At 40.2% G+C, this 12,768-nt stretch overlaps 1 protein-coding gene across 8 annotated transcripts in view; it reads right to left on the bottom strand.

Moving 5' to 3' along the window:
• Window positions 1-12,768, bottom strand: part of LOC124282742 (diacylglycerol kinase zeta-like) — a 388,746-nt gene that overhangs the window by 43,023 nt on the left and 332,955 nt on the right. For all 8 annotated transcript variants that reach the window (XM_046718812.1, XM_046718803.1, XM_046718816.1 and 5 more), the window contains 3 exons: window positions 10,760-10,816; window positions 4,463-4,531; window positions 1,559-1,591 (listed from right to left, as the gene is read on the bottom strand). In XM_046718812.1, coding sequence (XP_046574768.1) covers window positions 1,559-1,591; window positions 4,463-4,531; window positions 10,760-10,816 — 159 coding nt within the window. The remainder of the gene's footprint in view (window positions 1-1,558; window positions 1,592-4,462; window positions 4,532-10,759; window positions 10,817-12,768) is intronic.

The raw sequence follows: 12,768 nt of genomic DNA on the forward strand, positions 1-12,768 counted from the left end.
TATGGATATACAATTTCTTTATAATTAATATGAGCCACGTTTTGGTGTAGCTACTAACACCGTTATCAAGCAAGGGATGTACAAACGTGGCTTACATTAATAATAAAGAAGTTGTATATCCATTAGTGGTGGTCCGATTAATTGAAATAATCGAAGATTGGTCGCAGTGACTAAACGACCACGCAATCGATCATAATTTCTCATAATCGAACACAAACAATTCTGGAACACTTGTTTTCATTAACAATATTTTTCACATGCTTGGTTTTGTCTGTTACATTTCGTAAGCACTACAAGCTCGTTTCAAGTCATGATTGAATTTATCTCAAAGATTCCAAGAAAGTTATGTTCCTAACATACTAGTCATCCTTTGAAGATGTGAAATTTTGCCTAAAAACCCCAGAAGAACTACCGGTACATTTTTTCCCCCTTATTTTAAGGTGCATTTACAAATTTCATAAATGACGCTAACCAATTATTTCGATGATTGATCGGTAGTAATGAACCAATCATCAATTATGAGATTTTAACCAATTCCCAACACTAATATCCATAGAGCTCTCCCCGTTGTCTATCACATCAACTTCTAAATGTCACTCAAAGAAATACGAAAGGATGTATGTTTGAGACTTTTCTTGTATTCAAGATTATATGACCATATTACATCAAAGTTAATAAGTGAAATATATTTACGGTGGAATATACAAACTGAATATGAAGCAAAAGTACATTGTTTTTCTTTTTGCTTTAAATGTACAGTTTGTAAGAATGGGTAGTTTTAAGTACAAAATAATCTCTTCCATATTAATCTTGAGACATTTAGACTTTGTCTTCAGCGACAGTCCAATTGGTACCTCCAAAAAATCAAAATATTTAGAAACCCTTGTTTCAACATAACTTAATTACTGACACGATTATGAAGCAATATTTTCTGACATGAAGTTGTTAAAGACCTAACTGTAAAGGAAAATGCTTGGTTTGAACTTAAGCCTTAAGATGGGTCAACACACGAATCGACCTTCCATAGCATGACTGTCGGACTACAGATTAAATCATGATTAAAAAATAGGGCAGATTCTGACATTTATTGGTTTACAAATAGTTTTTTTAAGAAGATCTTGGTTGCGATAGTTTGCGATAATCTTTTCAATTCCTCAGAATGTTATCTGATATATGCCATGTGCGCGAAATTGAGTCCATATAGTGTTTTAACCTGATGTGTCTGTTTTTTAGTCATGTAGCATAATCTGTTTTACGCAAATGAAAAAATTGTAACCATGGACAAATTTATCTAAATAAACAACACTTTTCAGATATAATTTTTAAAACTTATCAGATAAGGTTGGTGGAATCGGTAAACTATTTTCAAAACAACTCATACCCTGTTTGAAAAGATCAAGTCACACAACCAGTAAAATATAGATATAAGAAAATGTGGATACTCTAAAACCATGGGTTGTACAATGTGTTAAAGAGACCACATCATTTTTGTTTCAGTTCTGTGATGGAGACTTGTTGACATAATTCTGTAGGTGGAGATCAATGTCTCCTCGCTCACCTTGTTCTGAAAGGCGAACCTTTGCTGGAAGGACTGAAACAAAGACGTAAATATGTCACTGTCATTTTATTGATTTTTCTAAAGAATTTCTGAGAATGTTTCACCACAAGCATTGACACATAAACCAATAACACGTACAAGAATCCTAAGTATTTGAAACGGGAACTGTATCAAATCACAAAATGCAAAAGAAATGATTTGTGGGAAGCGAAGGATTCAGGTAAATATGGGTCAGAACATGAACAGTATTGTACTGCACAGAAGACTAAAGTAAGAGTATTTCTTGTTTAATGATGCATTTTGGTTGATAAAAGATTTCTTTGAGCATGGCCCCATACTGTTTTCAACAAGAAGATCTTAGCGCTAAGTGAGTTTAATACTTTTACTTACGATCGCCAGCAAACAAATCTGTACTTTACTAAGAAAGTGTAATCCCAAATATAACATATGTTACATTGGACCACTTTCTAAATGGCATTGTGTAATCATAGTTTTCGGATGTGGGAGTCATGACAATTAACACTTTTCAGAAGGGCACACAAAGTCCGCAGTCTAGACTACCAGTTGTCCGACTTCCATTTTTGTGGAAGCCGCGGTGGCTGAGCGGTCTAGGCGTCTGACTTTGTGTGCTGGTGATTAGGTGCCTGACTCTGAGGGTGTGGGTTCGAATCCCGGATGGGACTCAACTCAAAAAGCACTAGAATCTGTACTTTACTAAGAAAGTGTAATCCCAAATATAGCACATGTTACATTAGTTGTTTTGCTAAGGACCCAAGACACGGGGTACCAGCGTAGTTCCAGTAAGTGATCTTAGTGCTAAGACTACAGAGGCAGACATGAACTTATGGGAGCAAAAATCACCTTAATACTAAGATCGCTCTGTGGAAAAAGGCCCTGTCCCTTCAGTGGTTAACAATATTTACATAGAATTACGCAGTCTGGATACGATGAAGCAGGTCCAATATTTGAACCACCAAATTCTCCTCAGCAAGCTTTACAATATGCTAGTAGGCATTTTATTCTGCATCAGAATATCAGCTGGATTTAGCAGAAGATCCCCTGTCAAGCAAGAGAAACACGTCTAGCCAAGGTTGTCAGAATGTCAAGTACTATAATATATGAGGAGAGACCATTATCCTCGGATGTCCTTAATGATTAAGAAGCAATTACAGGATTGATTATCATGAACAAAAGAGGTGGTCTGTGTGTCTCTCTATGTTTTTGGTGTGCATGTGCATGTGTGTGAGCAAGCGGAGTACAAAGGGGGGGGGAGGAAGGGGGAGTGTGGAAAGAGATGGAGAGGAACGGACAGGGTTTACTAGAGGATCATAGAACATAATGAAGGTTTGGAACAGGGTCATGGAAAGTCCTTCAAGTTTGTTGGTGGGCATGCCAGATACGTTTTCTTTAAACAATTTTCCAGAAGGAATTTCTTCTGAAATATCAAAGCTTTTAACCTGATTTAGATAACAGCAAAAATATTTAAATTCAAAAGGTATCAATTCTTTCAAGATACAAAATTTTCATTCCAGAAGCCTCTGCAAGAAAAGGAAGACTTGTAGAGAAGTTCATAAATACATAAATATTTGTAAATGAATATGCAGACTTTTTAATTGATAACAACTTCTTTATTCTTCCTGAGGACATATCTGGGCTACTTCTTGTCTCTTTACAGATGAATACTGACTTAGCGTATTGATTTCATATTTATATAGATATATACACGCACGTCAGTATGTTTACAGAAGTAGGCTAATGTACAAAGATAACAATATAAGAAAGACGTCTACGGGAATATCAAGAGAGAAGCCAGTTAAGTACGTGAAAGTATATTGATGTGTCTGGTTGTGTTAACAACGAACTGACGACGGCAATAAATAACAACACGGCAATGAAGATGTCCATTGGCAGTTAATGATGAGGTTATTCAGCACAGAACAACAAAGAATATAGAAGTGGTTTCTAAGGAACTGTCTTGTTCTCAAGCACATATTGTACATGTATATAAAAGTGGTGGGGTAGCCTAGTGGTTAAAGTGTCCGCTCGTCATGCCGAAGACCCGGGTTCAATTCCCCACATGGGTACAATGTGTGAAGCCCATTTCTGGTGTCCCCCCACCGCGATATTGCTGGAATATTGCTTAAAGCGGCGTAAAACCATACTCACTCGCTAAATGTATATAAAAATTGTAGGTACATTAGTAAGGAAACCACACATAAGCTTTCATATTGTACGACAGGAACTCACATATAACAGGTACTGTGGTTCTTACGATGCACATGCATAACCCTTGAATCTAACTGTATTCTTTCATTATATTTGCAATCACTGGAATCAAATATTCACAATTTTTGGAAAATGGTACGTTTTTTTAAATGAATCTGTTATTTTTCAAAGCAGGATAATAGTCTACTCTCTTACATATTTAATTTGACAGTAATGTCGTCTCTGGTCATTATTGTGACAAATTAACACTGTCAACATGGTCAAAACATATAGATTATAGATTATTTCACTGAATGTGGTAAATATTACCAATTGGTGACAGATTATAATATTCTCGACAAATATCTGTATTCATGGTAGGTATCGTATTCACCCCACAGAGGATTCGTTACAGCACTAAAGTAGACTGTTCTGATCCCGGTGAAGGTCAGGGTTAGAATTGATCTTCAGAAACCCATGCTTGCCGTAAAAGGCGACTAACAGGATCGGGTGTCAGGCTTGCTGACTTGGTTGACACATGTCATTGTATCCCAATTGTGTAGATTGATGCTCATATATGTGATCCCTGGATTGTCTGGTCCAGACCTGATTTTTTACACACTGCTGCCATATAGCAGGAATATTGCTGAGTGCGGCATAAGCCACAAAACATAAGACTGTTCTGGAAAGATAGCTCACCTTGCCACATTGTTTACACTTGCCCTCCTGCCGACGCCGATGTACCCAATGGTGCCGCATGAATGTTTGCTGAAGTTCAAAAAGTATGAGATAAGAGTCATTCATTACTGACATGCTCAGCCGATCTACATATTTCAAGGTACATGTACTTCAAATAAGCTTGGACAGGCTGAAATAGAAAAGAAGAAATTTTGTTGATGCATGTATTTTTTCAAATGCTATTTTTGTCGATACACAAAATATTAGGAAAGAATTTCAGTTAAAAGCGAGTCATGTTTGAAGAGTCATTAATGACTAAACTTGGGCTGCAGGCGACAGTAGCTTGAATAATAAACAAACGTCTGTACCGGAAACACTGATGTCTGCATCCAGACTCGAGATAAATAACATTGAGAGACGTGTTCAGTGCCAAACGTCGGTATCCTAATGGAAGTCGTCTTCTTGTAGTACTTCTGGGATTAGAACACACGCTGCTTCAAACTGACAGACTTTGTTTGACAAGTCAGATCAAATATTTGACAACCCCAATCTGAAGACTTCACATATGTTAACTCGTAAAGATGTGTACTTAAAAACTTATTTACTTCGAATAGTCGAAGCTGCTGACTAGAAATCTTCAAATTCAGCTCAGTTGGTTTTGTGTCTGACCAAAATTAAATACACGAAGCTTCCTTGTCCTAATTAGAGTAAGTTGAGTTCAATTCCGTTGAGAATAGATTATGACATCCAGTTGTTGTCCGGAATGGTGTAGGTAGTAAATGAAATGCTTGAGCCAACTGCAGACTCCATAGGAGTGAAACAGGCAATCGTTACTTCAGACATATAACAAGATGGGTGCATTTGACAATCTCTTTGGGTTGCCGTGTTAGGACTTACATTTCTTGAGGAAATCAAGTTGATATTAATGTTGGAATCTGTGCAGTTGATCCATACCAGCCTTTTTATACACAGCTGCTGATCTCCCTTAATCTGCTACATGCTGGTGTTGAACCAATTTGGACCCTCGAAGGTTCGGGTTAGGATATTGATCTTCAGTAACCCATGCTTGTCGTAAGAGGTGACTAGCGGGATCGGGTGGTCAGGCTCGCTGACTTGGTTGTCATTGGTTCCACATTGCGCAGATCGATCCCATGCTGTTGATCACTGGATTGTCTGCTCCAGACTCGATTATTTACAGACCGCCGCCATATAGCTAGAATATTGCTGAGTGCGGTAAAAAACTAAACTCACTCAAACCAATTTGACAGGAAAGTAGCATAATGACAACCCCAAATAAAACTTGCTATAACTATTTACCAAGTAGGATCAAGGTATTATTTGAATTTAGTATGGTATGCATAAATTCTCAGCTTTCTATATATATAAACTTTAAGTAGTTTGGGCTCCTCAAATAGAAAGTTCTTCAAGTTAAAAAGTATCGATCAATTTTCTCGGCACACAAGCACCCTCAACAGAGATTGTTGAATTCAGGCACTTCACATGAAGTGGTAGGGGCAGTCTGTTAGTTTCTTCAAGAAGATATTATTTTTTATACATCTGATCAATCTTTGGTTCTTTGGTTGAATAAAACATTTTCGAAAAAACTTAGCATCTTTAGGTTTAATTACTTGTAAACAAAAACAATCTGAATCATTATGTAACCGATTTATTTATTGAGTCATTAACAGTCGTAAATGACATGTGAGGGCATGGCCTAACTGGTGTTTTTTGTTGTTGTTGAATAACATAACTATATATGCACTCATGCAGAATCTGAACCTATATCCATCCTAAACAAACAATTAAATGGCAAATTAATGCAGGCCATGAAAAATAATCACAATATTTGTAACTGTATCCATCATTGCTGTAACCTGAATTACGTACAGCATTGTACACATCCAGCAACATGTGGAACAGTTGGTAAACAACCAGAATATCTTGAATTAATCAAACTTACTTTAAAAAGAAAAAATCATTACACGATTAACTTTTTTAGTACCTTCCCTGTATACTGCTAACTGACATTGGTATCAACTGCAGTTGTCTTTCCTCGTGTGTTTTACATTTTCTGCATTTCCGCTGATGCGTAAAATGATGTTTTTTTATAAATGCAAAGTTGTGGTGGATTACATGGTTGATGAATTTCACATATTTTTTGACAACCGGGAGAGTTATAAGAAATCAATATGTCATAACAATGACATTATTTTGTTCTTTGACTATTGTTACAAGAAGGACAATTCTGATAATTGACTGACTGAGTTTGGTTTTACGCCGCTTTAAGCAATATTCCAGCAATATCACGGCGGGGGACACCAGAAATGGGCTTCACTCATTGTACCCATGTGGGGATTCGAACCCGGGTCTTCGGCATGACGAGCAAACACTTTAACCACTAGGCTAGCCCACCGTCCCCTCTGATAATTGAAGATGTTGATGCATGAAAACTTTATTCTCTTAGATAAGACAAAAATGGATGAAACTATATCTAGTGTAAGCACACATTATAATTGGATTTCTTGGAATGATGGGATCAAGAATTACTCCTTGACTATTTGAATTCATTTCATCCTTTAAAATCAGTATTTAATTTCTGACACTTAAAGAGGTAAACAGCTCATCTTTTGTTCTACAAGTAGGAGCAAAATGGAAATATTTTTGTGGCCTCAGAAAGTAAAACTTTCAAAGTTGTAATTCACCATTGTTTTCCACATTGTTTGACATTTGTCAATCAAAATGCATACTTTACATAAAATATTACAGCTGAAATTACACAATGCAGGGCTCAATTTCACTTGCAATCCTGGAACCTGAAACTGCAACGTTCTACTTATACCCATGCACCCACTGTATCCAGTATCAAGAGCCCTGTACCTAGTGTCCAGTACCCAATACCCTGTACCTAGTGTCCAGTACCCAATACCCTGTCCCTAGTGTCCAGTACCCAATACCAAATACCCTGTACCTAGTGTCCAGTACCCAATACCCTGTCCCTAGTGTCCAGTACCCAATACCAAATACCCTGTACCTAGTGTCCAGTACCCAATACCTAGTGTCCAGTTCCCAATACCCTGTACCTAATGTCCAGTACTCAATATCTGTACCTAGTGTCCAGTACCAAATACCTGCACCTAGTATCCTGTAGCCAATACCCTGTACCTTGTGTCCAGTAGCCAATACCCAGTACCTAGTGTCCAGTACCTTGTGTCCAGTAGCCAATACCCTGTACCTAATGTCCAGTACCCAGTAGCCCTGTACCCTGTGTCCAGTAGTGTCCCTCTGTACCTAGTGTCCAGTAGCCAATACCCTGTACCTAGTGTCCAGTACCAATACCCTGTACCCAGTAGCCAGTACCTAATAATCCTGTACCTAGTGTCCAGTAGCCAATACCCTGTACCTTGTGTCCAGTAGCCAATACCCTGTACCTAGTGTCCCTAGTGTACCCAATATCCTGTACCTTGTGTCCAGTAGCCAATACCCTGTACCTTGTGTCCAGTAGCCAATACCCTGTACCTTGTGTCCACCTTGTGTCCAGTAGCCAATACCCAGTACCTAGTGTCCAGTAGCCAATACCCTGTACCTTGTGTCCAGTACCCAATACCCTGTACCTTGTGTCCAGTAGCCAATACCCTGTACCTTGTGTCCAGTACCTTGTGTCCTGTACCTAGTGTCCTGTGTGTCCAGTACCTTGTGTCCAGTAGCCAATACCCTGTACCTAGTGTCCTGTACCCAATACCTGTACCTTGTGTGTCCAGTAGCCAATACCTTGCTGTACCTAGTGTCCAGTACCCACACTCCGTACAATGTGTCCAGTAGCCTAGTGTCCAGTAGCCAATACCCTGTACTCGGCCGGAGGACACCATACCTGAGTGTCAGTACCTAGTACCCATGTAGCCAATCGACCCGTGCCTTGGCGCTGACCAGTAGCCACTTTAACCACTAGGCTACCCACCCGACCCCTCTGATGGTGAAGATGTTGATCATTGAAAGCTTTATTCTCTTAGATAGACAAAATGGATGAAACTATATCTGGTGTAAGCGCACATTATAGTGGATTTCTTGGAATGATGGGATCAAGAATTACTCCTTGACTATTTGAATTCATTTCATCCTTCAAAATCAGTGTTTAATTTCTGACACTTAAAGGTAAACAGCTCATCTTTTGTTCTACACAATTAGGAATGAAATGGAAATATTTTGTGGCCTCAAGAAGTAAAACTGTCCAAAGTTGCCAATTCACCATTGTGTTCCACATTGTTTGACATTTGTCAATCAAAATGCATACTTTACATAAATATTACAGTTGAAATTAGCACAATGCACGGGCTCGAATTTCACTTGCACCTGAGTGTCCAATGTTCTACTTATACCATGCACCTGTACTGTGTCCAGTATCAAAATACCTTAGTGTCCGAGTACCTTGTGTCCAGTAGCCGGTACCTAGTGTCCAGTACCTTGTGTCCAGTACCCAATACCCTGTACCTAGTGTCCAGTACCAAATGTGTCCTAGTGTCCAATACCTTGTGTCCTAGTGTCCTAGTGTCCAGTACCTAATGTCCTGTACTCGAGTACCCTGTGTGTCCAGTACCCAATACCTGTACCTAGTGTCCAGTACCCAATACCCTGTACCTTGTGTCCAGTACCAATACCTCTGTCCTAGTGTCCAATACCAATACCTGTACCTAGTGTCCAGTACCCAATACCCTGTACCTTGTGTCCAGTACCCAATACCTAGTGTCCAGTAATACGTGTCCTTGTAGTGTCCAGTACCCAATGTCCTGTACCTACCCTGTCCAGTAGCCAATACCCTGTACCTAGTGTCCAGTAGCCAATACCCTGTACCTTGTGTCCAGTAGCCAATACCCTGTACCTTGTGTCCAGTACCCAATACCCTGTACCTTGTGTCCAGTACCCAATACCCTGTACCTAGTGTCCAGTACCCAATACCCTGTACCTTGTGTCCAGTACCCAATACCTAGTGTCCAGTAGTACCCAATGGTGTACCTAGTGTCCAGTAGCCAATACCCTGTACCTTGTGTCCAGTAGCCAATACCCTGTACCTAGTGTCCTGTACCCAGTACCTAGTGTCCAGTAGCCAATACCCTGTACCTAGTGTCCAGTACCCAATACCCTGTACCTAGTGTCCAGTACCCAATACCCTGTACCTTGTGTCCAGTACCCAATACCCTGTACCTAGTGTCCAGTAGCCAATACCCTGTACCTAGTGTCATGTACCCAATATCATGTACCTTGTGTCCAGTAGCCAATACCCTGTACCTTGTGTCCAGTAGCCAATACCCTGTACCTAGTGTCATGTACCCAATATCCTGTACCTAGTGTCCAGTACCCAATACCCTGTACCTAGTGTTCAGTACCCAATGCCCTGTACCTTGTGTCCAGTAGTCAATACCCTGTACCTAGTGTCATGTACCCGATAACATGTACCTGGTGTCCAGTACCCAATGTCCAGTACCAATACCCAGTGCTCTGTACCTAGTGTCAAGTACCCAATACCCTGTACCTAGTGTCCCCTACCCAATACCCTGTACCTAGTGTCCAGTACCCAATACCCTGTACCTAGTGTCCTCTACCCAATACCCTGTACCTAGTGTCCCAGTACCCAAGATGACATCCCTGTACCTAGTGTCCTCTACCCAATACCCTGTACCTAGTGTCCAGTAGCAATACCCTGTACCTAGTGTCCAGTACCCAATACCCTGTACCTAGTGTCCTCTACCCAATACCCTGTACCTAGTGTCCTCTACCCAATACCCTGTACCTAGTGTCCTCTACCCAATACCCTGTACCTAGTGTCCTCTACCCAATACCCTGTACCTAGTGTCCCCTACCCAATACCCTGTACCTAGTGTCCTCTACCCAATAACCTGTACCTAGTGTCCTCTACCCAATAACCTGTACCTAGTGTCCTCTACCCAATACCCTGTACCTAGTGTCCTCTACCCAATACCCTGTACCTAGTGTCCTCTACCCAATACCCTGTACCTAGTGTCCCCTACCCAATACCCTGTACCGAGTGTCCAGTACCCAATACCCTCTCCTAGTGTCCAGTACCCAATACCTAGTGTCCAGTACCCAACACCCTCTCCCTAGTGTCCAGTACCCAATACCCTGTACCTAGTGTCCAGTTCCCAATACCCTGTACCCAGTGTCCAGTTCCCAATACCATGTACCTTGTGTCCTGTACCCAATACCTAGTGTCCAGTACCCAATACCCAGTACCTAGTGTCCTCTACCCAATACCCTCTCCTAGTGTCCAGTATCAAGTGCCCTCTACTCTATGTCATAGTGTCTTACCTCTCTGTAATTGCGGACACCTGCTTCTCGGAATGTTGGCTTGCATCTCAGGTTTTTCTGGAAACATCAAGAAATTGAACATATAGAAGCCATGCCACTGCTTGACGTCAGACAAACAAAAAAAGCTTAAACACTTACCATAATCAGTCAGATCTCACGAGGATTTTTTTCCAAACAAAACCTTTTTTAGCAACAGAATTAGCTTGACTAGCTACTGAAATATCCTCAACCCAATCAATATAAAAAGGTTTAAGTTTTTATTATACTTTATCATGGCCTTCAATACCAAACTGTCAAATGTTTCTCACCAAACAATTTATTTCAATCACATGCTGTGAAAAGTTATAAAATCCTGATGTAACAAAAAATAGCTACATTCACTCACTCACTCAACATATATTACAGAATATTTGACATGGAATTCATCTTAAAAGCTCATATTTCTGACAATAACTTGTGCAACAAAACTCCAATTTATCTGTGACATTTAAGCGTCCATAAAACCGTAGCCTAATATTCAGACTACAGAACCATTTCCACAAAACACAAGTTGTGTATTGACCTTCAAGCACTCAAGGCACTTTATCAACCATATGTTTTTCCTCAAGGCCAACCCGTCACATAATAAGCCAACACATATGACAAGCAAATCGTAAACATCAATCACAAAAACACAGACCTCTAATTCCAACCCAAGTTACATCAAACAAACATATCACTGATAATATCATCCATAAAAAGATGCATAAATCAAGCACATATTGGAATGCTACACCCATTTTTCAAGTATGATATACCAGAAAATCATTTAACCTTTGACATCCTGGATAGCAAGGAAAACAATGGCTGTCAAATTAAACCTCCAGCCATCAGACTTCTGCAGGAGTCTGACAGCGAGGCTTAATGGATTCTCAGAACATGTAGAGCGATTGGGAATGCCAGGAAGATACTTCACTGTCCCCTGTGAGTGACTTTACAGAACACAGTGAGCAGTTGGAAGCGACGTGAAGCTTAGGTAAAACATCCGCCACAAGACTGTCATAAATGATGAAACGTAGACAAGATGCGTATCCCTATATAATAATCTGTGGATGTATCTATATAGTATGTGTGTATATCCAATGTGAGTCTTTTAGACTGACTGACTGAGTTTGGTTTTACGCCGCTCTTAGTAATATTCCAGCAACATCACGGTGGGGGACACCAGAAATGGGCTTCACACATGTGGGGATTCGAACCCGGGTCTTCGGCGTGACGAGCCAACGCTTTAACCATTAGGCTACCCCACCGCCCTGAGTCTTTTAGATATATTTGAGCACTTTTGTGCGGTCAACTTATGTGAAATTGTATTTTATATGTTGTTTCACTGGACAGAGAAACTTGTTATTTATGGACACTCATGCTTCTCCTTTGCGGTGGAATAGTCTTCGAATTGAACTCTGTACTCTCAAACCTATTTCACCTTTAGAACAGCTCTCAAGAACTGTCTCTTCAATCAAGCTTTCGACTGAACTTTTCTTTTTCTCACTGGCAGTACTTTGAGCATGGAAAGTACAAAACAAATTGACCAATATTTTGCTTTACAGCTTAAAAACTAAAATGCGGCAGATGGGGGTCGGGTGATCCTGGCAGTCATGCTGGTAAGGCTCATTATCAGTTCAGATGCCCTTGCCCCCCTACACGAAACCCAGACAGCGAATGGGACTTCCCTAGGAAGAGCTGCCTAGTCGAAAACTTTCTGGAGCATATGGAGACTCCCCAACACTGCAGCCTTCTGCATTACCCAGAGTGTCGGAAGGGCTGAAGAGATCCTGGTCACTCTCCTGATCTGTTCAGGGTCGTACCATGGATGGACCTCAGAGTCAAAGCCACAGACATGGAGAAGACAGTAGCAGAATAAATGAGTTATGTCATCATGTCGTTGATTACATGCATGGAAAAAGTAACATAAACTGCAACTCCATGAACTGTGACTAACAAAATATTCATTGTCTTCTTATGTTGATATG

The sequence above is a fragment of the Haliotis rubra genome, unplaced genomic scaffold (genome assembly GCF_003918875.1).
Source record: "Haliotis rubra isolate DU_JTF1 unplaced genomic scaffold, ASM391887v1 Scf109, whole genome shotgun sequence".
Lineage (NCBI taxonomy): Eukaryota > Metazoa > Mollusca > Gastropoda > Lepetellida > Haliotidae > Haliotis > Haliotis rubra.